We start from the raw sequence: 27,752 nt of genomic DNA, 5'->3' as shown, positions 1-27,752 counted from the left end.
TTGAACCCACAATGTGGACAGGATAGATAACGAACTTCTTGTCCATCTTCTTCCTCCTCCTCCTCCTCCTCCTCCTCCTCCTCCTCCTCCTCTTCCTCCTTCTTACCCTCTTCCTCCTTCGCCTCCCCCTTCTCTTCCAACTCCTTCGCCTCTTCCTCCTCCTCTCTGTCCCTAAAGGACTTTGTTGTGTTCCTTAATATTTTATGTTTTAGGGGAGATTATGAGAGAAATTTCATTTATTTGAAAAGAAAAGAAACAAAGAGAAGGGGAAGATTTTTCAAACTGTATCACACGAGTTGTTTATTATTTAGGTATTATTATTATTTTGAGTTTTATGTTTTTTTTTATAATTTATTTATTAACTCATCTATCGTTTTCCCTAGAGTAGTTTAACAGCTTGGGTCCATAAAAAAAAAAAACATAATAAAAAAATAAATAACTACCTTGTTTTGAGTGCGCCCCACTAAAGAACTCTAAAAGTCCAATAAAAAATGTCTTATCTACAGGCTTCACACAATAGATAATTATAAAATAATATAAACTCGAACAAAAATTAATAGATTATTTGAAGTCTTTTTTTTACCAAAAAGCCATCACTTACTAATTTATGACACCTAAATCCCTTACTAAATAATACCGTTCAATTTAATCCAAAAACCGAAAACCTAACGTTTAATAATGTTAGCTTTTAGCTTAATTTTAAGCTCATGATGAACATTTATTGCCAGATTATACCAACAGACAATAACCGAGTCAGGTAATACCTATAACTGTGTAGATACTATGTACCTACCAAGATACCTATAACTATGTTCATACTATGAACGTACCTAGATGCCTATAATAACTAGGTATCTACTTTAATTTTATTTTCATTTCAGCCATTGGGAGAATGAAGCGAGGATCACATTAAGATTAAGATTATCTCTACAGTCGCTACAAACGCGCTACGTGTAAATTTTAATATTTAATTTAAACGCGCTGTCGAGGCCTTTCACGCCTGATGGGTTGAGAAATGAAAGGGCAAGAAAAGGAAGAATTAAACGAACGAAGAGAATCGTAAGTTTTAACTCGACGATTTTGCATTTAGTTTGTCCATGCTGGCACCGGTCGCTATGCGCATTTATATTACATAGCTACTCATTTTCCTCACGAGGCTGAGTGGGCCCCGTAACGGCCAGTCGCGGAATCAATCCTTTGCAGATACAAATTTCTTGACCCCGCCGGGAATCGAACCCGGGTCTCCCGCGTGCAAGGCGAGTGCAGTGACCACTACGCCAACTTGACCCCGCCGGGAATCGAACCCGGGTCTCCCGCGTGCAAGGCGAGCGCAGTGACCACTACGCCATGGGAGCTGACTTATATGTATATGTAGGAGAATAGGATAATATAATATATGTATTGCTTTATTAAATAACTTACCTATTAACTTATTACAGATGAAGGTTGGTGTTCTTTTTTACCACTGAATTGGTCCATCAAAATCCAACAAACTTTCTCCATTCCTCCACCTCCTGCTGTTGCCCCTAATGCATTTGCTTGTTGTTCTATTTATAGATTGTCTCCCTTTGAGAATACAAGGGTTAAAACATCTGCCATGATATTAGGGGTCGAGTGAAGTTTTTTCGACAACGTGGGAATAAAAAGTTCTCATAAAAAAAGGCGCTTGAAAATGTCTCTCCTGTTTTTGGCAAAATTCTGGTACCCGATAAGCATGATAAATTGCCAGTCAGTACTATTTACTACATTAGGTATATCTATTTTACTATTTTTTTCTACTTTCAAGGCGATGTGATGTCATAAATCTAAAAAGAAAAGTAGAAGACGATAAAAAGTTCAAAAAATTTCTGATCATGTCGTAGGTACTATCAAAATAAACGTAAGAGAAATTTAAAAAGATGCTCGTTTGGTAATGGATTATTGCCAAGCTTCAGGAAAATGACAGTAAAATTCGCCGAAATATCGTGAAAGTGACAACAGACTATTTTCCAAGATTTTTGATAAAGTGAACTTAAGTGCCAAGGTCTTATTGTCCCGAAAGCGAAGAGAGAGGGAAGACAGGATAGGAGAAAGACAGCCGTTCCGAGAACGGAACCTTATCTGTTCAAGGATAAAATCGGCCCCGGGCGGGAATCAAGGTAGACTAGCGCTTACAAAGCAGACGCGCCACCCTTCATATTAGGCTGGCTGACACAGCAATTTTTAAAACAGAATATTTATAATAAAGTTCACAGCACCAATTATGACCGATCTTACCACTGAGAATTAACATATAGTGTCAAGCGTTTTCTTTGACGTGAACCATTTGATTTACACAATCCAGTGGTTATTAAATTCTTTATTAACTGAAAACTCTCTATAGTATGTCCGGCAAATTGTGTATGATGCTATTTATTTATTGTACCTAAGCCTATCGTTTATTCTTTCTGTCATCAGGTCTCGGCTGAGAGGAGCATGTATGGTTTGCTCTTGGAGAACCTAGCGGATTTCATCAAAACTAAATATGGCGAGGACAAGTGGGAAGAAGTTAGGCGTCAGGCGGGAGTCGAACAGCCGAGCTTCAGTACACACCAAGTGTATCCGGACTGCCATATACCGCGCCTTGCACAGGCCGCCTATTTTAGCTACAAAATTATAATTATTTCATGTATTTTTATGTATTTCGGATTAAAAAAAAAAAAAAAAAAAACGAATCTCTCGACCTGAACAATTACGATTATTAAATGTAGGTATTTTGGATAAAACAAACGAAAAATTGTCGACTTAAAACTTGAAACTCACTCCGTTCGTTAAATGATGCCTGGGACGGGGGAAGGGAGAGGGATAGAAAAGGAAGATAATAAAATAACGAACACAACAGAGACAGAAGTATTAAAATAATGTCAAAAGCAAGAGGATTATTTGTCGAGAGAAGAAAAATCGTGAGTATCCGAGCGAAAGAGAGAGAAAAGAGAACGATGAGGAGAAGGAAGAAGAAGACTAACAGAGAGAGAGGGAGAGAAAAAGAGAATAACAAATTTGGAAGGAGTAAAAGAATATAAAAAAGAAAACATGTGGGAGAAAAATAGAAGACAGAGAGGGAGAGATGGTGTTAAAAAGAGACGGATAAAGGGAAGAGTAAAAGAGAAGCATTAGAAGATGGTGAGGAGAGAAAAGGAAGGATGTGAAAAGAAAAGGAAAGATATTGACGAGAATGGGATAGACAAGGAAAAAAAGGTAAAGGGATTCATGGAAAGAAAAACATACTGCATGCAGAAAAAGAGAAAATAATAAAGAAGATAAAGGATCAAAGGAAAGAAAATATAAAGAGTAACGAAAGAGGAGGAGGAGGAGAAGGAAAAAGAGAATAAGAAGAAAATATGTAAAGAGAACAAAGCAACACAGATATTAATAACAGAAGTAGAAGAGGATGAAGAAGAAGAGACAAAAAGAATCGATTAGAGACAAAGGATACATATTTTGTACAAAATACGAAAATATTGTATAATATCTGTACAAAAAACGAGATAAAAAGATAAAAGAAAATAAAGAAGGATTGGGAAGAGATATAAAATAGAAGATAGATGAAAGTCAGAATTCAGGAGGAAAATTATTCATCCCTCTCCCTTCTCTCTCATTTCCTCCCTCCTTTTCCCCTCCATTTTTTGTCCTCTTTCTTTCTCTCTCCTCTCTTTTTCCCTCTTTCTTCCTCTGTCTTTCTACTCTTTCACTTTCTTTCTCTCCTTCTCGTTCTTTAATTCCTTCTCCTACTCTCTCATCTTCTCATTATTTCTCTCTAGCTCCCTCCCTCTCCATTTTCTCCTCTTTCTTTCAATTTCGCTTCTCTTTCTTTTATTCTCTCTCTCTCTCTTTCACGCTCTATGTATGTGTCTTACTCTCCCTCTTTTCTCTCTATCTCTCCCTCCCTCTCTCTCTCTCCTTCCCTCTTTTTTTATCTCTCTCTCCCTCCTTCATCAATGTCTCAAGAATTTCCCCCTCTTTCAATTTCAAGCCTACAATTCTGACTTCTGAGCCGGGAAATGTCATCGTGTGTCTTCCGCTCGCGGAAATTATTTCCCTGTCACCATGTCGACTACTCACTCAATCTTGGCACCACCCCCACCAAATGTTTGTTTAGTTGACACCCTCCTCCCTCTCTCCCTCCCATCCCGAATTTCAGGAAAGTCAGGAAAATCTTTTTGAACCTTTGTTTTTTTTTTTTTTTTCTTTTTGACTTTTTTTGGGAGTTTATTTAATTTGTTCCTTTCTTCTTCTTTTTCCTCTTCTTCTTAACCTTTTCGACTCTGTTGTCTTTCTTCTTTGTAATCTTTTTGGATTCTTTGTTTTATATTTCTTCTTCTTGATCTTCATAATCTTTTTCCACCCTTTTTTCTTTTCTTTTCTTTCTTCTGTTTCGTCTTCTTCTCTATTTTTCGAGTTTTTTCCTCATTGAGTTCGTTTTCCCTCTCTCTCTCTCTCTCTCTCTCTCTCTCTCGAAATTGACCTCCAGGGAAATTGCTCCAAGTTGACTAATATGATTATTTTATCCTTCCTCTTTCCTCTCTTTCCTTCTCTTCCTCCTCGTTCTCCTACGTATTTTCTTTACCTTCTCCTCCTCCTTCTTATCCTCCTCTCTGTTGACAGCTCTATCATTCATGCTGACATAGGCGCTGACAATGCTGATGTGACTTGTCTTTATATTGGTCCCGTGAGATCATCAAAATTCTTGCGTGAAGTAGTGTTTACGTTCCTTTAATTTAAGTATTACCTAGGATAGGATTATCAAGCACCTACTTAGGTATTATCATTAGATATAGGCAGATCCGACGTTACTTTACATGGGAGTGAAATCAACCTCAGTAGTGTAGTGGTTAGCAGGGTGGACTCCTATTAATAGGAAACGATAAATAATTTTATTGTTTTTTACACCCAGAGAAATTCGGTCACGAAAATTTTCCATCTTTTTCAGATTTCTAATTTACATGCCAGACCCCCCCCACTTCTCGTCGTCCAGCATTTCAGACATTCTGAAAGACGACGAAGGAACCCTGAAAGAAGTCTTCCAGTTTCTCAAGAGAAACAATTTCCTGAAAAACCTGTAACTTTTTTTTTCCACACATGGCCTTGTTGCTTAGCGTGTAAACAAATAAATAAATAATTTACATGCTTTTCATTCAACTTGAGATCTATGTTTGTTTTTCCTTGTATGTGGATTTGGTACTTCAGTTATTACCTGGTCACTTTTTTACCTTTTTTTATAACTCAATATTTACAGCTATTTTTTTTTTTTTTTTGGCCTGTACTCATAAGACCTGCCCTTAAACTCTTTCTCGGAACGTCTAGCTTTCTCGACTTTCTCCTACCATTCTGTCCTCCTTCTCTCTCTCCCTCCGATTACTGGATTACTGTTCCCTCTTCATAAAAATGGAGCTTCGCGGATTTCGCGATTATGTTCGCGGATTTCGCGATTATGTTCGCGGATTTTGCGATTATGTTCGCGGATTTTGCGGAATATGTTCGCGGATTTCGCGATTATGTTCGCGGATTTTTCGATTACGGTCGCGGATTTCGCGATTATGTTCGCGGATTTGGCAATTTTGTTCGCGGATTTGGCGATTATGTTCGCGGATTTCGCGATTTTGTTCGCCGATTTTGCGATTATGCGATTTCGCGATTACGGTCGCGGATTTCGCGATTATGTTCGCGGATTTTGCAATTTTGTTCGCGGATTTGGCGATTATGTTCGCGGATTTCGCGATTTTGTTCGCGGATTTTGCGATTATGCTCGCGGATTTGGCGATTATGTTCGCGGATTTCGCGATTATGGTCGCGGATTTGGCAATTATGTTCGCGGATTCGCGTCCCGAATCGACATTTTGGATATTTGGCAAGCCTAGAAGTAGGTATTTACTAATGAAAAGGAAAATAAGAAAAGTCACTGTAAAATTTTCTAGTTATGTCCTGTTATGTCCATAAATACCTACGTTATAAGTAGATACTTTTGTTGATACCTCATTATAGGTAATTCATACAAAAACTCCAAAAAAGTAACTTTAAAAGGTCGAAAATTCAATTTTTAATTGCCGTTCCAATGACAAAGTTCAAAGAGTTGTTCAACGTCAGACTTAACGTCAAAATGCGCAGAAACGCTTGCGCACAAACAAACGAAGTGGGAGTCATGAATTATGACGTCATCGCCTACGGGAGCGTATGCCGTGACGTCAAACTTAACGATTTACCTGTATTTTTTAAATCGATTTATCTCGGTATCTAGAAGTCGTAGCAGGAAAAGAACAATTCCGTTGGTCCTCATTTTTCCTGCTCTATGACTTTGAAACATCACCCAAGTAAGCGCAACTGATCTATTGTCTTAGATTAGGTGTCCTGCCTGACTCGACATAGTTTCCTAACCGTCTGGCAATCAGTAGTTCGTGGGCTCAAATCCCCGTCAAAGCTTAGAATTTGATTTCACAATATGTGAATGAAGAATGGAAGATTTACTAAAATGTCGTTATTCGTTAAAGTATAACTTCTCGCTATTATGTCCTGTCATGTTCCCATTTTATTTCTCAGGTCTTGGGAATTTCGGAGCAGGAGTTTTTCGATCAGATGGGGGTGCACTTTGTTGGCTACGTGAGTCAGTATGGGTATGATCGGGTGCTATCCGTACTGGGACGGCATATGAGAGACTTCCTCAATGGTAAGTACCTGCAGAAGGTCTCGGGTTCGATTCTTAGAGTTGACAAATAAATTTGCGCTCGTATTTCGATTAGAAATATTTCAAGGGGTTACTTTCTGGTGTTCTCGTGTTGACCCAGTATCTAAATGGGAAGCTTTGTGTCTCTCATCATCATCATCATCATCACCCTTTTGGTGAGGGACAGTCAAGAAGAAAAAGAAAAATTCCGTTGGTCCTCATTTTTTCTGCTCTATGACTTTGAAACATGACCCAAGTAAGCGCAACTGATCTATTGTGAATTCAATAAGTCCTTAGTCAATACAGAAAGACATAAAATGATGGCCTAAAAAGAATACCTCGTACGTACTTTTGTCTGACTGAGGTTTAGCAGTCACCTAATATGTCACAGTATAGCTGACTGATAAGGTGTTTATTAACGAAGGTTTTACCCTCCGTTTGGCGACAAGCTATCCGTCTTCTCACATTAACCTCACCCAGGTTGAGTAGGGCCGGGAAAAGCCAGCAGTCCGCGATTGCCCAGATGGTCACCCATCCGGACACAAACCACGCGCAACGTTGCTTAACTTCAATGATCTATTGGGAACTTGAACTTTGAAGGGATTTGAACCCGGGAACAACGAACAACACAGTTCAAATCTGGTTCATCGACTATTTGGCTAAGTACAGGGCTGACTATTTTGCGTAAACTGTGAGGTCATTATTAGCATTCTGCAGGTGTGATGTTCTATCTCAGGATATGCCATCTAATGAATACCAATGACACCCGGGCAAATCCTCATACCAATGCCGCGAGTCGTGAGTATTTAGGATAATAACTATTAATCAAGAATTTAAAATAATAATAAAATTATAAATCCAATAGACTTGAAGATAATGGTTCCACCAGAATTTTAGATAAGGACATTAAGGTTTCGGAATTTTAATTCTACCGTTTTGACTTGTGTGGTTTAAGATGACCTTCTGGATTAGTAAAATTCAAGGTCCTTTGGTTGTACGTTTTGATTACAATAAAAGACAAATGGCTGACGGTAAGTCTCAAGTTGCACTGTGAATTTATAGTATCCACTGTACTTAGGTATGTTATGTATGTACCTACATAAATAATTAGTTAGGTACTTTTCAGAGTTGTAATTTTAATCATAGGAAATAGGAAACTATACATAGATATTAGATATGCATATTGCATATGAGTATCAGTAGATATAGTAAGTACCAAATAACTTGGGCCTTGGTGAACAACTGTCTAAGTATTTTTAATCTTTTTTTAATCATTATGGGAGGAATCTCTGTTAATACTGCAGGGACTAGATTTATTATTTTAGGGGCTAGGTTGTCAGTGAATGGACTAAAAGGGCAAAGGTCAGTGCTTACTTGTTAATGGTTCACAAATAAAAGGGAAATTTGTTGACACAGGGGAGTATCGAACCCGTAATTTCTCAACTGTAAGTCAGAGAGTCTAATGCTTATGACGTTATGACTCTTATGAGGATTTCATTAACCATAGTGGTCTTACACCCATATTTATGAACAAAATGCTGGCTCTTAAGTTCGTGCTAAGCATAGTCTCAGGGAATTTGATTGGTCAATTTTGACTTGAGACTGATCTAAGAACGATCATTCTTGTTCATAAATACGAGTATTACTTTTACCTAACTAACTAATCCATCTAAGAACGATCATTCTTGTTCATAAATACGAGTGTTACTTTTACCTAACTAATCAGAGAACATCCTAATATCCACCTAGGAAATACCGGAGGTTGGCTCGTTCTAATCTTTATGCTTTTTAAAGCTCTATTGTTTAACTTTCGAATTGTTCCTACTCGGGCTTCACCTAACTAATCAGAGAACATCCTAATATCCACCTAGGAAATAACGAAGGTTGTGTCGTTCTAATCTTTATGCTTTTTAAAGCTCTATTGTTTAACTTTCGAATTGTTCCTGCTCGGGCTTCACCTACATTTCTATTTGACAATGGGTACATTTCTATTTGACAATGGGTACATTTCTATTTGACAATGGGTACATTTCTATTTGACAATGGGCACATTTCTATTTGACAATGGGTACATTTCTATTTGACAATGGGTACATTGATCAACATTTGTGAGTTGGTTGTATAACTTGTGGGCTAGTCTCTCTCTCTCTCTTAAGAGTTTTGGTATAGGAAACTGTAACTGCTGAGGACAGGATAGGAGAAAGCCAGCCGTTCCGAGAACGAACCTCTACATAATTCTCAATCGTGAGTAGGGACTTTGGATCTGGTCTTTTCTTCTCTCAAAATAAATGTTAAACCCCATTATCTGTATATCTGTACTCCATGACTCCTGATAATGCGAACCATTTTTTGAACGAACAACGTTTCCATTTTGAAGATTTTTTTTTATTTTTGTAATATGTAGGTAGGTGTAGGTACCTATACATATATGTTTCTTTGTTCCGCGATATGACTCTCGAAGGTTCATCCGAATTTGAAAAGTTTGAAAGAAGAAGAAATCTGGGCGGCTATTGCGTCCTTCGCTTAAGCTCTGACTTCAGTCTGTGTTTTATTTGAAAGATGAATCTCAAGTTACAAGGCCTGATGCTAGAGCTCTGTTTATGTCCCCACAGCTGAAATATAAACACCGGGTGTAACACTTCGTCCTCACATGGGACCAGTAAACAAGAGTTGTTTACATTCTTGATCCGGGAATTTTAGGCTCCCCTGTGTCACACTGTCACAAAAAGGCGTCTGTGTTTTATTTGAAAGATGAATCTCAAGTTACAAGGCCTGATGCTAGAGCTCTGTTTATGTCCCCACAGCTGAAATGTAAACACCGGGTGTAACACTTGGTCCTCACATGGGACCAGTAAACAAGAGTTGTTTACATTCTTGATCCGGGAATTTTAGGCCCCCCTGTGTCACACTGTCACAAAAAGGCCGTTCTCGTGGTACCTGGAACACGTTTCGTGTCAGCTCTGTAGCACAAGCGGTTCAAAGATTCTGATGCTGATGTACAAAGTCCCTAAAACCTAAAAAGCCCTAACCCTAAGCAATGATTTTTACTTTCCTTATTCTATTTGATAGAGGAAAAAAAGCAAGAGGTTTGATAGAGGGACCTGTAACAACCAAGATCTTATCGTCCCGAAATCGAAGAGAGAAGGACAGGATAGGAGAAAGCCAGCCGTTCATAGAACGAAAACGAACCTTGTCTGTTAAAGCCCGCCCCGGGCTGAAATCGGCCCCGCGACCTAGTGTTTACAAGGCAGGCGCGCTAACTAGTCTAGTCTGGCCCTTAAGCAATGAAATGTCTCTCATATTAGTCACATATTGTACAAACCCCTAATACTTTTTGTATCATGCAAAAAAAAAAAAAAAAAAAAAAAACTCACAATTTAGCCCAAATTTTAAAAACCCCAAAATCTTAAAATAAAAAAAAAAAAAAAAAAAAAAAAAAAAAATCCAGGTGCCTAGTGAACTGTAAAAATTAAATCCCATAGGCAATAAACAAAAGTGAAGCCGCTTACTAACACGCTATGTGTAAAGAATCAGAGTATTAAGTTCTTCTCAATTCGATATTTTCAAGCGTTAGCAACAACTGTGTGTGAGCTTTTCCATCATAATACTGAATTACTCAAGTCGGATTCCAGGTGTAAGCTGTGAGTTTCAGGTGTAAGCTGTGAGTTCGACGCTAGATCATGTTACAAGACACGCTAGGCAGAGCCAGTGTGAGGTCCGAGCTTACTAATCTCGAGTTTTTAACCGTAGGAAGTGGGGTCTAAGTTTTCGACACAGATTTTTTTATTAGCTTGCGTTTTTGTCATGCGATAGGTTTGTTTTTGCTTGTCATGGGAAAACTCTCAAATGGTTATTTTAATTTTAATGATTGGTAAATTTGATGAAAATATCCAGCTTGAAATATAAACTTCCTTAGATTTCGGTGCCCGGAGGGCCTCTTTTTCTGGGTAAGGCCTTCTGTTTACTAGATCACTAATTGTAAACAATGAACTTTCTAATACGATTGAGAAATTCATCACAGTTTCTCCCAATTTGTCATTTAAGTTCCGTAATGAAGCAAGCGGACTTGCAGCTGGGGCAGCTACTTTCAGCTGATTTAGTTACTTGCAGCTGGTCCACAATAATAGTAGTAGCCTACTGCTGGAGTAAAGGGACTTTTCAGTCCTATGCGAGCAGTATAAATAAGCACTGTTATTACTATTATTAAATTCATTGGTCCATCGGTAACTGGTATATCACTGAAGTGGAACATGGTATGGAACAAGCTATTGCGGCTGGTTGTTGAATTAAAATTTTAGCGCACAAACCGAAGTATTGCAGTGCTGCTGCGCGCGATCCGGAATAAACAATCACCTATGTATCCAAATCGTTCCCTAATATTTTGCAGGAGATGAGGATAGAGCTCGTACGAGAAGAGTTGCTCCTGGAAACGGTGCACGTAACGTTTCAGCTAACGTTCGATAACCGAGCGTTCACCTTAGCATCGCTTACGATGACGCGAGAAGAGAAACATCTGCCCATCAGTGCCTCGGTCCTGTTTGAAATATTTCCATTCTGTATAGTGTTCAGGTAAGTTTTCCCTTGCTTTTCCTTGCTAAGTAAATAGTGCGAAGGGCATCCACTCGTAAAATGTGTAGCCAAAACCAAATGTCAGCCCAAAGCAATCACCCTGGTTAGGGCTGATTGAGAGGCTGACGACAAACGCCGACCCCGTCTGTACACGGGAAAAGGCGAAGAAAAAGAAGATAGTGTTCAGGTAACACGATTTCGTATACGTCCAGGGCCGTATTTAGAGGGGCATAAGGACCCCCATTGACCTATTTTTTGCTCCTAAATATAGTAATACTGAAAATGTTGGCTTATATTTTTTTTCGTAGGAGAAAAAAAAATCCGTTGGTCCTCACTTTTCCTGCTCTATGACTTTGAAACATCACCCAAGTAAGCGCAACGGATCTATTATGAAGTTCCGAATAAATTTGATTGAAGATAAGAAAAAGAGGAGAAGACGAAGACAAAGAACAAGAACAGGAAGATGAGTTGAATTGAAGTAGGGTAAAAATGAAAGGAGGAGAAGAAGAAAAGGAAGAGGAGGAAGATGAAGTGAAGTAATAGAAGAAGGAGGAATAGGAGTGAAAGGAAAGAAGAAGAAGAAGAAGAAGAAGAAGAAGAAGAAGAAGAAGAAGAAGAAGAAGAAGAAGAAGAAGAAGGAGGAGGAGACAATTTTGAAATTGTCTACAGTATAATAACAATTCAAAAAAACTCTCACTTTTCGTTTTTTTATTAGACATTAAATTTCGAAGATTAGGAGTCGATTTTTATTGTCTCTTGGTGGGAAAATAATCATAAACCTATCGGAGCGAAACAGACTTTTTCCTTTTCTTTTCTTTCCTTTTTTTTGTTGAAAATTCTTTATTTTTCCCTTTACTTTTATTATTAAAAAAGTTACGAAACGAAAGCAGGCAAAGTAGGAGACGAAATTTATTAAAAAAAACGAAGAGCAAGCTAGTATTGGAATTCTGTGAAGGGGTTAAATTGATTTTGTAATTTGAGCATTTTATTACGCTCAGGGTTAGGGGGTCGAATTATAAAATATCATTGATATCAAATTATCAAGTTAACTAGCAAATTTTTGGTGGCGTAACATTGTGGTATGATTATCATTATTTTATTTGCTTTTTTTCGTTTGAGTAGGGCTGAGGAAAAGCCAATAGTACCCATGCAGTATAAAATTTACTAAAACGCTCTCAAATTTAAATAGAACATTAATGGATGACAAAATTAATAAATATTAGAGATAATAAAGTAGATAGGTAGATAATACGAGAATCTCATTCATCGCACTCCTGCTATTCTCTCATTTTCTCCGCTCTCTTTTCTATCCCTCTTCCTCTCTCTCCCTCTCTCTCTCTCCCTCTCTCTCTCTCCCTCTCTCTCTCTCTCTCTCTCCCTCTCTCACCCTATGTGGGTACTTCACTGAATTGCTGCTAGAACATTATCCCTGTTACTCTTGCATAATTATTTGTAAAAGCTGTAGAAAGCAGTCAAGATGGTCTCACCATTCTGTTTTAAATTGCAATTTTGCAGTTTTATGTTAGGTAGTTATTCACAAGAACAATAATTCATTTTGACTTCAACATTAATCTTGACTAAAGAAAAGAAAAATACACATTCAAATAATCATACCTAGGCATTAATTCATAATGGTATTAATTTAAAATAAATGAAAATTAAAAAAAAAGAAGAAGTAGGTAGGCTTGCCAAACGTCCCGAATTGGCCGGGACAGTCCCGAATTTCAGGGGGTGTACCGGCGTCCCGTTCAGTTTTTCATTTTGGGGCGTTTTGTCCCGAATTTCCGTTTTTGTCCCAGAAAAAATTCGGGACGCGTTTTTTAACTTTAAAATTAGGTACCTCTATAAATCAGAATTTGTTCTTAACTTGTTTAAATTTGTCATGCTATCATCAGTTTGCTCTTCCACTTTGCTAAACCTTTAGAAACGAGAAAATGTTGTATTAAACCGCCTTAAACGAAAAAAATGAGCTGGTCCCTTGGATTCTCGTTATCACCTATCGTACCTATGTACATATCGTACCTATGTGATTTCGCGACTATGTTCGCGGATTTGGCGATTATGTTCGCGGACTTGGCGATTATATTCGCGGATTTGCCGATTATGTTCGCGGATTTCGCGATTATGTTCCCGGATTTCGCGATTTTGTTCGCGGATTTGGCGATTATGCTCGCGGATTTGGCGATTATTGGTTCGCCGGATTTCGCGATTATGTTCGCCGGATTTTGCGGATTATATGTTCGCGGATTTTGCGGAATATGTTCGCGGATTCGCGATTATGTTCGCGGATTTTTTCGATTATGTCCGCGGATTTCGCGATTAATGTTCCGCGGATTTGGCAATTTTGTTCGCGGATTTTTGGCGGATTATGTTTCGCGGGATTTCGCGATTTTGTTCGCGATTTTGCGATTATGCTCGCGGATTTGGCGATTATGTTCGCGGGATTTCGCGATTATGTTTCGCGGAATTTGCAATTTTTGTTTTTCGCGGGATTTGGCGGATTTATGTTCGCGGGATTTCGCGCGATTTTGTTCGCGGATTTTGCGATTATGCTCGCGGATTTGGGCGATTATGTCGTTCGCGGACTTTCGCGATTATGGGTCGCGGATTTTGGCAATTATGTTCGCGGATTCCGCGTCCTCGAATCGCATTTTGGATATTTGGCAAACCTAGAAGTAGGTATTACTAATGAAAAGGAAAAATAAGAAAGGTCACTTGTAAATTTTCTAGTTAATGTCCTGTTATGTCCCATAAAATACCTACGTTTATAAGTAGATACTTTTTGTTGATACCCTCATTATAGGGTAATTCATAACCAATTTGAAATTTCATTCATTGCAGATTAAATCACTTTTTACCTTTTAGTATATTTTTTTTTTTTTTTTTTTTAACATTTACATCTCTTTATTTCATATACAATACATAGTATAGATACATAGACAAATTTTGAATACATATATAGAAATAAGGAGATGTACACCCTTGTCTAAACCTCAATACATAATGTATTGAGGTTGTGTCGACTAAGGGGGAAACATCAGCCTAAAAAAGATAGTTGTAAACAAATAGAGAAAAGGGAAAAAAGAAAGAGAAAGAAGAGAAAGAAGAAAGAAAGAAATAGTTGTAAACAAATAGAGAAAAGGGGAAAAAAGAAGAAAGAAAGAAAGGAAAAAAAAAGTTTCCATTCTTTTTCCCAACATTATTTCAACACTGATTTTAGATTTTAGATGGAAATATAATAAATATTTATCAACCATGACAGATCCGGGTAAACAGTCATCTTGCACATGAGACTATGACTAGGTATATTTCATTTTTCTAGTTCTAATATTTTAATAATTCTATTGAATTCCTCTACATGATCAATGTATTCTTTTGTAAGTATTTTTAATCTTTTTTTAATCATTATGGGAGGAATCTCTGTTAATACTGCAGGGACTAGATTTATTATTTTAGGGGCTAGGTTGTCAGTGAATGGACTAAAAGGGCAAAGGTCAGTAGGGGATGTAAATTTCTAAATTGCTCTAGTCAAGTGTTCAGCCCACTAGCTAGTCAATTGGAAAATGGATGTGAATAATGTGAATTGAATTAGAAAATGTAAAACCTCAGGTGAAAACCACGAGGCAAAAACCCTTGGCATTGCGGTTATACAAATATTACATACCTACATTGTAAGCAGGGTAGAACAGGAAATGTTAGAATAGTAGAAAAGGTACGAGTAACTACGTACCTATTACCTAACTATTTTCATGAGAATTTCACCGTTAGCTAAGTGATGATAAAGAACTAAAGACCTTGTTTGGTATGAAGGTCCCGTGTTCGAATCCCACCATCTAAAGTGAATCTTCATACATATGAATAAAACTAAAATTCAAAAAGGTCGTAATGGAATTTGTGTGAACGCCTTACAATTGTTGAGTTATGCAAAGTGCAACATTAGGATATTTTAGTGGAGATGTCAACTTTCCTTCTTTGTTGGTAGTTTTAGTGTGGTTAAGGCAATGGGTTAAAGTTTGCGCAATCTGTGTGAACGCCGTATAATAATTTGAGTATGCAATGTACAATGCTGAAAATTTAGTGGAGATGTCAGGCGAACTTTTACATTTACACCATCAAACCATCATTTTTATAGTTTGGTAGGTATGTACCATACCTATACTGCCGTGCTAAGCGAAAACGCCGTATGTCGAAAAAAAATCAATTTTTGGTTTTTGGTGCCAAATGGTTCCTATGATCCTAAATTTTGATCCCATAAGTATTTCTTTTTTCTTTATCCTAAACCCCTTAAAAACCACTAAAACTTGTTGCCGTATGTCAAAAACTATGTTTGCCGTATAGATTGAAATCTTTGAACTTGATTTCCCGAAAGTAGGGTTTTTTGACATACGGCGTTTTTGCTTAGCACGGCAGTATGATATTATCACTCTTTCGAAACTTTCGTTTTCTTCTTCTTCGTCGTCTTCTTCTTCTTCTTCTTCTTCTTCTTCTTCTTCTTCTTCTTCTTCTTCTTTTTCCTCTTCACCACAGCTTTTCCGACCTAAAGGTTCAATACTATACTATACCCACCCCCAGCCACCTAATATCATAAAAGTTTAACACTGAAGCCACCAAACCGCTAACCCAAACCCAAACCTTGAAATTGAATTTCCTCTGTTTCCGGAGAGAAGTTAATGCCGCAGTAAATATAACATGACAAAACCCTTGAAACATATGGGAAACATGTTTGTAACATGTAGGTAAAGGCTAGGGGTATTGAGTTGAACATGTGGGTGAGGGAGACAGAGAACTTTGCCGGTAATAGGGGCCATTTAAGTAAATAGAGGAGGGAGAGGGAGAGAGAGTAATATAATTAAGGAAATAATTATAGTAGAAGGTAGAAACAGAGAAAAAGAGAGCAATTGAAGAAATAGGAGAAAGAGAGGGTAAAAGAAATTAATAGCTACCTACATAGGTAGTAAATATGTGTTTAAAATTTTAGATTTCAGAGGTTGAAAAGGGCAATTTGTGTGATAATATTCACTTTAGAATCTTTAGATAACAAATACCTATTATAATCCCACTTTTAATAAAATAGGTGTTCAGGTTTTTGAAAAAAACTTCCAATACTTTTCAATGGGAATGAAAACTTTCAAAACCCAAAACTCAATTTTTCGCGTTTAGGTCAACCGGGCGGCGCTTCGAACTCTTGACGTTGGCACGCTTGATCTTGAAGAAAGCCCTTATCCTAATGGTATCCCTCTAACTTTGGACACAATAAAAGCAAATAAAACAACATAATAATATCATAGCCCGTTTGTTCTGTCCCCAGCTCTGACATGATTGTGCGAAGTATTGGTAACTCCCTCATGGTTATCCTACCTGATCTTGTGGGCAAGAAACTCACCAACTGGTTCGATCTGGTTCGCCCCCTCATACCGTTCAAATTTCAAACGGTAAGTATCTTAGAATTTTAATTTGTTTGTTTGTTTATTTTTATATTAGTGTCATTTATTTTATGTTTATTCGACACTAGTAGATAATAAAATTAGAGTTGTAGGTAATGTATTTTTGTTTTCTTGGATAGTAAGTTTTCTTTTAGTTACCTCCTCTGTTCTTCTCCTTCTCCTCAGAAGAAGAACCTCCCAGAATATACCTATATTCTGGTTAGTTTCAATACCCATGAGGGAGTAAATTTTCTCACAAATTCGATTCCTTTCCAAAATCCGTCAGTAACTGAGTAGGAATGAGAGAAGACAGCAAAGAAGAAGAATAAGCATCGCAAATGTGTTTGAAATATTCACGCTCTGTTTTGCACGTACATGATTATGTTGGAAATATATTTTAGCATGAACTCTTTGGCACGCACTAATAAAACAACTCTGCAGAAAAAAGTTCAACAGTAAAAAATTGTTAATAAGTACTCTTGAATATTATGAGCTCTCATACTCTCGAACTTTTGGCATGGTTATTACAGAGATTAGACACTGATCTCTGGTAATAACCATGCCAAAAGTTCGAGAGTTTAAATGAGAGCTCAATAGCTCATAAAAGGGTGTTTCATTTTCAATTCAACCCTGCTTAGCACCATTTCATTAAAATTACTTGTATAGATACCGCAGATTTTGGCTTCTAAAATTGTACAAAGGCTCATTAATGTCTCCCGTGCGGTGGTGAAAAGATAAAATATGAGGTACTGTATTGTTTTGTACAAAGTTTATGGTACCTACCTGAGATCAATCAATGTGCTTTCTCAATATTTAGCCTTAAGATACCATGTTTATATTTAGCCTTAAGCCTTAAGATCTCAATATTTAGCCTTAAGATACATGGTATCTTAAGGCTAAATATTGAGAAATCACATTAAAATAATATGAGGAATTAAATATAACCCAGTGGAGTTAGGTATAGGTATCTACATATACGTAGGTACTATTAAAAAAAAAAACTCGAAGTTTTTTTTCGCGGAAAGTCTCATGTTTCGATAAATTTTGCTTAAAAATACATAGCTCTCACTGTAAAATTAGAAAAAATGTAAAATTATATGAAAAATATCTAGTTAAGTATAGGGTAAAAAAAAAAGAAAGGATGGAAGGAAAGAGGAGGAGGAGGAGGTAGAAAGTGAAGAAGAAGGTGGTGTGAAAGAAGAAGAAATGAGAGGTACCTATGTTTGTGGAATTGTGGATCTCATGTTTCAATATCCTCAAAAATTAGAAGAAGAAGAAGAAGAAGAAGAAGAAGAAGAAGAAGAAGAAGAAGAAGAAGAAGAAGAAAGAAGAAAGTTGAGAAACTTTTCGTTAGACCAGCTACGAATTATCCGAAGGTGCTGGGTTCGGATCAATTCACCTGTGAACTTTTTTGACGGGGAACCACTTGACCTTTTGCGAATTTTCTGGTCAAACTTTTCCCTACTCAGATGGGCATGAATGTAAAAGAATATGCCCTGAAGTAATGCGAAAGTGGTTCCAAGGTAGGTGGGTAGACTTTTTGTATGAAAAAAGGGTAGATCTAAGGCCCGAGGGTAGACATAGTTTAGTTTTATCATCCTCTTTCCAGAAGAATGAAGGTAGGTATTAGTGAAAGTTATATTCAATGTCTAACTTTTTTTCCTTGTTCTCCTCCTCCTCTTACTTCTCTTCCTCCTTCTCCTCCTCCTCCACCCCCTTCCCTTCCCCCTCCTCGTCTTCCTTCTCCATCTCCTCTTTCTCCTCCTCCTTTTCAGGAAAGTATTGGTACCTGAAAATGTTTCTTGCCATCAGCACATCCCAGACTTTTGTAAACTTGCTGCAAAGATAGTAAAAAAAAGTTTACTACCTTCGTGAATAAATAATGACTGGATTTTGTCCCGTGACTTTGCTCCATAGTCAAGAGTCTGTAACTCTGTACGAATGGTTTGAGGATTTATGTACCTAGGAAAATAGTTACCAGGATTTATGTAGGTACCTATGCAGGGCCGTTTTGTCGAAGGGGGGCCAGGATTTTGTCGAGGGGGGGGGGAGATCAAAATTGATGTATACCGTTGGTTATGATGCTCCGAAATTTCAGAGTCTGGCCTACAGTAAAGGAGACAAGCTGGGTCCGTCCCTCCGGGAAAGGTCGACCAAGTTTGGATAAGTCCTTCTATGGGGACAGACTGACGGACTGACTGACAGACTGACTGACTGACCGACACCGAAGCGAATACAATAGTCCGTCCCTTATACCTTTTTTATTACTATTGTAATAATAAAGGAAGGACGGACTAAAAAGTGAACCTCTAGAGCGGGACTAAAAAGTGAACCTCTAGGCCCCCTCTTAAATACAGCCCTGTACCTAGGCAAATAGTTTCAGGATTTTTGTACTTTTACTGGGTGCGAACTACTAAAGGTGAAAAATTTGCATGAGAAGAGAAAGATTTGGAAAGCAAGTTTGTTTCATAGATGGTCATAAATTTTGAGTCCATTATTTTTTTTTTATTATTATTATTTTATTTTTTTTATCTTTAATGTTCTAAGCAATTGTGATTGTATTATGGAACAAATAAATTACAAATTACAAGTCCAATGAGTCGTGTAAAGACAGAGCATCGTTGTAAACCATACTTGGACAACCAGTCTAGGTCACAGGTTTGGTTCCCGCCCGGCGATTTTTTTCCTAAACAGATAAGGTTCGTTCTCGGAACGGCTGACGTTCTCCTATCCTGTCTTCCGTCTCTCTTCGTCTTTGGGACGTTGTTACAGTTCCCTTTATCAAACGTCTTATCAGGAGTCCAGAAATTGTTTCTGGGCGTCCAAGGGTTTTTAAACCCCGATCTTCCCAGCACCGTGATCCTATATATCACGGACACTGAGGGAAAGTAAAGTACATATGTAAGTAACTTTTTTTTTCAAGTTTTATGAGCATATTCAAGTGAAATCCTCTAACAAAGTAATGGAATAAAGAATAGTCGGGATTTTTCTTCCAGATCCTGAATCGAACCAACAACATCTTCGAACTGGTGACTGTGGAACCCGTACTGACCGAGCGTCAGTCTGCCAAGAGGAACAACATGATGGTACTCAGTGATGAGATTGAAAGCGATGTGGATGAGAAGAAATTGAGGTTGAAAGGTAAGAAAAATTGGATTGATGGAAGCAGGATTCTTTTATGACTTATTACCTATCCAATTTCTAAAATAGGATCTTACCTAATATCGCTGTAGCTCGAGAAAAAGGAGAACATGTGATTTTTTTTTTTTTTCTTTTCTTTTTGTTTCAAGTGTTTATGTCTGGGGCCACACTCTGATATTATTCTACAATTTGCCCGCCTAGTTAGCTGGGAGGGTAGCACGTCTACCTTGTACGCTCTAGGTTGAGGGTTCGATTCCCACACGGGGCGGATTTTATCCTGAACAAATAAAAGGTTCGGAATGGCTGCCTTATTCCTGTCCTATCTTCCTTCTCTCTTCGCTTTCGGGACAATAAGACCTTAGCAGTTAATACAGTTCCCTCTATCAAACCTCTTAAGAAATGAACGGAAGAAATATTGGTAGGGCCTTTATCTTTTTTGAAAAAGAATTTCTTATTCTGCTCCTCAGGTCAAATGATCTACATGGACAACTGGCGAATGATGATGTATTTGGGAACCCCTGTGATGCCTGACCTGCGAGCTTTGATAACCACTGGCCTCTATATCAACGATTTGTCCATGCATGACTTCAGTCGGTGAGTTTAGTAAACCAAACAGCGAACCCTGACAGGGACCAAACCGGTGATAGAGATATTTTATTATTTTCGGGTCACAATTAATAGACAATAGTCCCTAACGCTCTGAGCTCAGCGCAGAATAGAGAATTTCCACACTTCAATAAGTTTTTCGCTTTCCATGCTGGGCAACATGTCTCCCCGACCGACCTTTAATATGATTTCGATTTTAGAATATTTAGAATTTAGATAGTGAAAGTATACGAGCCTGATTTTCTCTTTACTGGCCCTGTCTACCTAATAATTTATGCAATAGAGGTTGCAGAAAATGGAATTTCCGCCATTTTCAAAAAATCAACGGCGTTTTATTTTTTTTCTCTTTTTTTCGACTTGAAAGGATGAGAAATAAAGCGACAGGTAAATGAGCGTGGAATATAAATTTTCCAAATTTTAAACAGAACAGGAAACTAATAAATAGGTTTTTGATGTTCGCCATTTTTTGTTGATGAAAACGTGACGATATATTTTTCATTTTACTACCTATAACTTTTTTTACTGTAAAATCATTCGTGATAGGACTAGGACAAGAAGAAATGCTGTCTCAAAAAGGAGGAGAAGGGGGAGGAGGAGGAGGAGGAGGAGAAAAAAAATTGTCACTCTCAAAGACAGGGACTTTAAACTCTAGACCCCCACAGTATCACCCTAAAACAGTAGACCTCACTCAGTAAGAGGGCATGTAAGGTATGTAACGCATGGGAAAGCCTTTTTACAAAGTGAGCTCTAAAGCAGTTTACAGAGGTCTGACTATTTTATTCCAGAGATCCTATACCCAAAAATTAATTTACAGAGGTCTATTTGATTTTCTTCCAGAGATCTCATGTTAGCAGGAACTCAGCAGTCGGTGGAGCTCAAGTTGGCCCTGGACCAGGAACAACTCAAATCCAAGAAGTTGGAAGAATCTATGAGAAAACTAGATGAGGAGATGAAGAGAACAGATGAGCTACTATACCAAATGATACCTAAACAGGTGGCGGACAGGCTGAGGACTGGGGAGAACCCGATAGACACCTGTCAGGTAGGATGAGCTACTATACCAAATGATACCTAAACAGGTGGCGGACAGGCTGAGGACTGGCGAGAACCCGATAGACACCTGTCAGGTACAGTTATATGTTAATGTTGTTAATCCTAAGTGCCAAAAACACCAGAGAGCAAAATTTTCAAGAGCGGAATCAGCAAATTGGTTCCTCTTTAGAGAACTAAGGCCGGCCACTCGCTATCAGGTGGACCTCACAGGTACGCCTGAACAGGTCTACATGATATATGTTGAGCACACACACTATCAGGTAGACCTGACGGGTGGACCTGTTCAGGCGTATCTGTCAGGTCTGCCTGATAGTGAGTGGCCGGGCCAAAGAAACTTTATTTATTTTGGAAGACATTTTAGTTTATGAATGTGTTTATTTTAGAATATGAATGTGTGCTGTGCTAATTCATACCACCTATTCCTACAAAAAAGCTCAAAAAGGATGAAAGTAATAAGGTCGTATACTATTTATGTAGATAGGGTAAGTGTACCATTTATTCGCCCACCTAAAAAACGTACCTACCATTTATTGGCCCACCTGTACTTAACTCTACGCCACAAGTCTGAACTGGACGAAAATTTTCAAGATCCAAATTTCATCAAAAGAAAGGGCTTAAAGACTGCTATCGAACCAGTGCTATTCAAAAATTGTAGTCATAAAAACAAAAATCAGAAAAATAAATGTGGGCAGGTGGGCCAAAATAAATGGTACGTTTTTTAGGTGGGCGAATAAATGGTACACTTACCCTACCCACCTATCCATTGTCCCTTCAGGAGCGAGTAAAAAAATTCCGCATTGAGGAAGCCCCCAGGGAGGATCGAACTCCCGACCCCTGGTTTACAAGACCAGTGCTCTAACCACTGAGCTATGGAGGCTCATGTGATTCAAGAGGCTGAAAACTAGTACCTGAATAATACCTACCTGTATTGAACAATGAAATGGAACATGTGGGGAAATTAAAAATTATTTTCTATGTAAATCAAGATAGGTAGGTATAGGTAGGTAGGTAATGAAAATGAAATATCTATTGCATAGGCAGATGATACCTATTTGGTACCTACCTAGGTAGGTAGTATATATGTACATGTGTAGATACATACGTAGATTATGAAGTAACAAGGTAGGTATGTACTGATACATGAGAAGGTATACCTGGCTGTAGGTACAAGTACCTACATAATGTCAACATAATAATAATTATCAAAAGCAATAATTGCTTCTGATAATTATTATTCCAGCCTAGTTACGTAGGTGGAAGGACGGACTTCATTCTATAGGTACAGATAAAGTTCGTTTCGGATCGACTGGCTTTCTCCTATCCTGTCTTTCTTATCTCTTCAGATAGGACCTCCGTTGTCACAGCTCCCTCTATCAAACCTTCCAAAACGATCAATACCTAAAAGATATCTACTGGTATAAGTTAGGGCCATTGGTTTTATAAACGTCCTATGTCACTGGTTAGATGTTAGATCTTCTGTGACCTTCCCTTTGGTTATTTAAAAGATACTTATGAAGGCCAGTGCCCTAAATCACCAAAGTATGGAAAAGTATTTTTTGACTTTTTTTTTTTTTTTTTTAAAAAAAAAAAAAAAAAAAAAATATGTCTGACCTTTCTCTCTCATTCCTCACACCTCTCAAAAATCTCTCATTCCTCAGGTATAAGCTGAGCGAGGCGCACACTAATGTGAAAGCGTTGTGCAAGCTTACTGACCATATTCAGTATATTATTGCCTACAGCAGTGACCCGAGATTCGGCCCTGCACAAAAGCTGTTACATCGTCTTATCGCTAGAGACTTGTACACGCTGTTGGGAAAGTTCAACTTGTCTAAAGTAAGCTCAGAAATTCATTTTAAATTACATTATTATGGTTATATTACAGGAATTCTAGTAATATTTTAGAAATGTTTACACCAAGCAACCTATACCCAAATAGGGATGGTAGTGTTGACCCAGCACCTAAATGGGAAGTATTGTGTCTGATGAGAGGCATACTACGGGATGAGCATGCTACGACACAGACCACACAAGTCTAATGTAGCAGTTGTTTTATTGCTACGAAATACAAACGGAACACTCATCTTTTTTTTTCATTTAATAATGATAATAATGAAAAAATAAAAATAAAAAAAAAATAGTACTGAACATTAATTTCTAGCTCCCTGAATATTCATTTGGCCGAATCGGATAATGTAAGAGAGGTTCCCAAATTTGAGCCTGGCGCAATGAAATGGACCTTTTTATTTTCTTTCAGGTAAACGGAAATCGCTTTGTCAAAAGACCCAAACTCGAGGTAAATCTATTGTTTAACTCTTTGCGGCAAATTTATCTCGGATCTAGAAGTCGTAGAAGAAAAAGAAAAATTTCCTAGTTCCTCATTTTTTCTGCTCTTTGACTTAGAATGCTCACCTAAGTAAGCGCAACTGTTCTATAGTTTTTTTTTTTCACAGGGATCTGACCAAGTGGCTGACTTGGAGGCCAAGCTCAACCGAAAATTCGCTCCTTTAGAGTTCGCTCTGACCACTATTTACATTAATCTCGGCTCTTCAGGCAATCCTCTGGACAAAGTAGTGTTCTATAAGAAGCCTGAATCTGCTTCCACATTAGAAGTAGACAATCAGATTCGTTGGGACAAGGTGTTTAGCAACTTCCCGTTTGACATTTCGTGAGTTGATTATTACTACTATTTTATTATTATTATATATAATTATATAGGCTTGGACACATTAGGCTTGCACGCCGGAGTTTGATTCTCAGTAGGATAGAAGTTTTTTTCGACTCTGTGCTTGGATTTCGGGGTGTACTCAGCCTCAAAGGAGGCACTTAGTAATGCTGTGAAACCCACTAAAGTTGTGAAGAAGCTGTCTGCTTTACCACAAAAATTCATTCATAATTTGATTTGATTTTTTTTTCTTTCAGAAAGAACCCGAACCAAAAAGAGCTGTTAGTTTTCTGCAAATCCAAAGTGTCTGAATATGAAAAGGAAAAAATTGTTCAGTACCTAAATACTCTCTTTTGATTACGGAATCAAATATTTATCCCCATGACAAATTGTATCCTCGTATTTTTTGACTTAGTATACCCAAATGAAATATTACTGAAGACTATGCAGAAAATTTGATAGAGTGGACAGTGGAATAGTTGATTAGAAGGTGCGATACACAAAGAAGAAACACAAACCGTATTTTATTATTCCTCTCTGTGGCACTTTCGCCAAGGAGATATGAATTTTAAACTTCAACACCCTGACTGCCACAGCATATCTATTTCATTGTGTTTACCCACAGAAACCCATGTATTAAAACAAATCCCTGAACATGAGAGACAGACTTTAATTCTTACAAATTTCACCCAGAGGCCCTTTTTAAGATAACCATTAAAAATACACAATCGGCCCGTGGCAGCAAGTGTGGTGACGCCCAAAGAGTAAAAAATCACCTCTGTGCGCACAGAGGGGCATAATAAAATACGACTACATTTATCAGAAGTTTTTTTTTGCTTGATGATTTTTCTTCCCCTGTGTACCGCATTTGAGACGGTCGAACCGAGTGTGATAGCTATTGCTTTCTCAGTATTATAAGTACATAATATTATGTATCTATTAACACAGTATTAACTTTCGCTAGATAGACATAATATCAGTGAGAAGGATTTTTTTTGCAAGAGGGAACTAATAATTAAAATTATTGTAACTGCTAAGGTCTTAGTCCCGAAAGTGAAGAGAGAAGGAAGACAGGATAGGGGGAAGCTAGACGTTCCAAGAACGAACCTTATCTGTTTAGGATAAAATCCACCCCGGGCGGGAATCCGCAACCTAGCGCTTACAAAGCAGACGAGCTACCCCGCAAACTAACTAGGCTGGAAAGGAATTTTTATTATCGTAGATATACGATAATATCATTAATGTGATTTAGTGTGAGGAGTCAAACTTTCAACTACTCATCCAGATACCAACCATGTACGACGTTACTTAACTTCAGTGATTTCCCAGTAAGGGCTATTTCACATCTAGACTGCAACTTGTAGTATACGGCAATTTTCATGTTGAGGGCTTCATAGTCTTATGGGCCTGTTCACTTGAAGTTTAAATGTGAACAGGCCCATAAGACTATGTAGCCCTCAACATGAAAATTGCCGTATACTACAAGTTGCAGTCTAGATGTGAAATCCGCCTAAGGTGTATTCATCAAGCTGTCATTTTTACCCCGGTCGACTGGCTTGAAGTTTGACACGGTCATGTGTAGTAGGTATGTCAGAAGGAAGTTATCCTTATTCTTCCTTACCTAGTCAGTTCTAAATGTTCTGCATATTTTTCCTTACATAGACCTAGTTTTTGACTTTCTATATTTCACCATAGTATTCTAGTTTTTTGTTTAGATAGTGCAATATCATCTCTCTGTACCCACTACCCACCAGACCTTTTTTCCGCAACTAATTTCAGATTTATTATTACTATATATTCATTTATTTAATTTGTTTATTTACCCACTTATTTAAATTTCCTTTTAAAAATTAAATCCTTATTAATTTGATTTTTAATAGTTTCCTTATTTATTTAAGCTTGTGATTTTTTTTTATTCAAATTATTATTTTTTTCGGTTCGTTGCTATTTTTGTCCGCTAGGTAGCGCCACTATGCAAGCACGCTAGCGGAGGAGCAGAAAGAACTGCGCAGAAACGTATGCGCACAAGCACATTAATGCGTTGCCTGCAAGGGAGCTTTGCTCGGGACATCTGATGTGACGTCATCGTGTACGGGAGCGTATGCCGTGACGTCAAAGTTTACGATTTGCCGGTATTTTTTAAATCGATTTATCTCGGGATCTAGAAGTCGTAGAAAAAAAAAGAAAAATTCCGTTGGTCCTCATTTTTCCTGCTCTATGACTTTGAAACACCACCCAAGTAAGCGCAACTGATCTATTCCATATTTTGATATGATTCGTCCAAATTCAAAATTCTGCTTTTCGATTGGCTATTACACTTGTAAGATACTTTTCCATACTTTGGTGATTTAGGGCACAGGGTTCTTTTAGGACTGACTTCTTTGACTTCTTTAGGTGTTATGATAAATTCTAGATTATCTATTATTGGTGTTGTGTGCTTTTCTGTTTCCAGATGTTCGACAGTGTCTCCATCTTGTTCTCAGACGTGGTTACATTTACAGAGATATGTTCTAGAATTACTCCCATGGAGGTTGTGTCTATGTTAAATGCTATGTACTCCATATTTGATACGCTCACCGAACGAAACCGAGTGTATAAGGTAAGTAACAGAAAACTGTTGAATTATAGTCAGAAAAGTGTACCTACGAAGCTCCCATAGACCAGATCGAGTCGAAAATTCAATGAGAAAATCTCCTTTTTATCTTGAACTATTTTTGTTGGTTTTCATCAAAATCGAATCGTTGCGTCATGAGTCATGGTCATAATAAAACAAACAAAATCGTAGCCTTGAGTGGAGCACGAATATACGAGTAATCCTCAAGTTGCAATTTGTATGACCGCCTGGTATCTCCGTGAGTATGCAATATGCCCAGCTTTTTATGTAAAACTTGAAGTGTCTCGAACTTGAAGGAAACTTCAAGAGAGATCGGTAGCAGTACCACTCCGCCCCTCCAAGTTAAGAAGGTTTAACAGTTTTTTATAGGTTCCCCAATAGAAATTATGCAGGTAAATGTATTTACTTAGAATACTCTTCTACTTAGGTATAGGTATTGAAATTATGACAAATACCAATTTCTTATTCCCAGGTGGAGACAATAGGTGACGCCTACATGGTAGTATCAGGTGCACCAGAGAGGGAACACAACCATGCGGAGAAAGTATGCGACATGGCGCTAGATATGGTGGACGCCATTACAGATCTCAAGGACCCTTCTACAGGTATTACGCGGAGGGGCTCCAAACTTTTAGGCCACTCTGTAGATAGTAGGTATACATAGTTGATTAGACAGGTTTTTTTTTTTTTTTTAGAGGTTTGACAGAGGGAACTGTAACTGCTATGGTCTATCGTCCCGAAATCGAAGAGAGAAAGAAGACAGGATAGGAGAAAGCCAGCCGTTCCGAGAACGAACATTATCCCATCAGGATAAAATCCGCCCCGGGCGGGAATCGAACCCGCGGCCTAGCGCTTACAAGGCAGACGCACTACCAACTAAGCTAACTAGGCTGACTGGGGGACCTTAAACAGCCTGAAATTTCCCTTGCTACAGAAATGGTTTCAGGCCCCCTTGATGAACCTAGGCCTGATGACCCCCTCCCCTCTGGAAGCCCCTGGATAGGTGCA

General features: G+C 38.0%; 2 protein-coding genes and 1 non-coding gene across 3 annotated transcripts in view; 1 reads left to right on the top strand and 2 right to left on the bottom strand.

Annotated features, from left to right (window-relative positions):
- LOC103512843 (soluble guanylate cyclase 88E) overlaps nucleotides 1–27,752 on the top strand; it is an 85,155-nt gene that overhangs the window by 1,996 nt on the left and 55,407 nt on the right. The window contains exons 2-8 of the mRNA XM_026826129.1: nucleotides 11,064–11,245; nucleotides 16,554–16,677; nucleotides 19,665–19,809; nucleotides 20,277–20,403; nucleotides 21,253–21,457; nucleotides 26,583–26,729; nucleotides 27,217–27,349. Of these exons, the coding sequence (XP_026681930.1) occupies nucleotides 11,064–11,245; nucleotides 16,554–16,677; nucleotides 19,665–19,809; nucleotides 20,277–20,403; nucleotides 21,253–21,457; nucleotides 26,583–26,729; nucleotides 27,217–27,349 (1,063 nt within the window). The remainder of the gene's footprint in view (nucleotides 1–11,063; nucleotides 11,246–16,553; nucleotides 16,678–19,664; nucleotides 19,810–20,276; nucleotides 20,404–21,252; nucleotides 21,458–26,582; nucleotides 26,730–27,216; nucleotides 27,350–27,752) is intronic.
- Nucleotides 1–27,752, bottom strand: part of LOC103512854 (trifunctional purine biosynthetic protein adenosine-3) — a 134,090-nt gene that overhangs the window by 61,619 nt on the left and 44,719 nt on the right. The window lies entirely within an intron of this gene.
- On the bottom strand, nucleotides 22,273–22,345 carry Trnat-ugu. Its single transcript has one exon. It is a non-coding gene; the product is annotated as a tRNA-Thr (tRNA).

This window comes from Diaphorina citri, unplaced genomic scaffold (genome assembly GCF_000475195.1).
Source record: "Diaphorina citri unplaced genomic scaffold, Diaci psyllid genome assembly version 1.1 scaffold38, whole genome shotgun sequence".
NCBI classification, from domain to species: domain Eukaryota; kingdom Metazoa; phylum Arthropoda; class Insecta; order Hemiptera; family Psyllidae; genus Diaphorina; species Diaphorina citri.
This window is presented reverse-complemented; position numbering and strand designations above follow the sequence as displayed.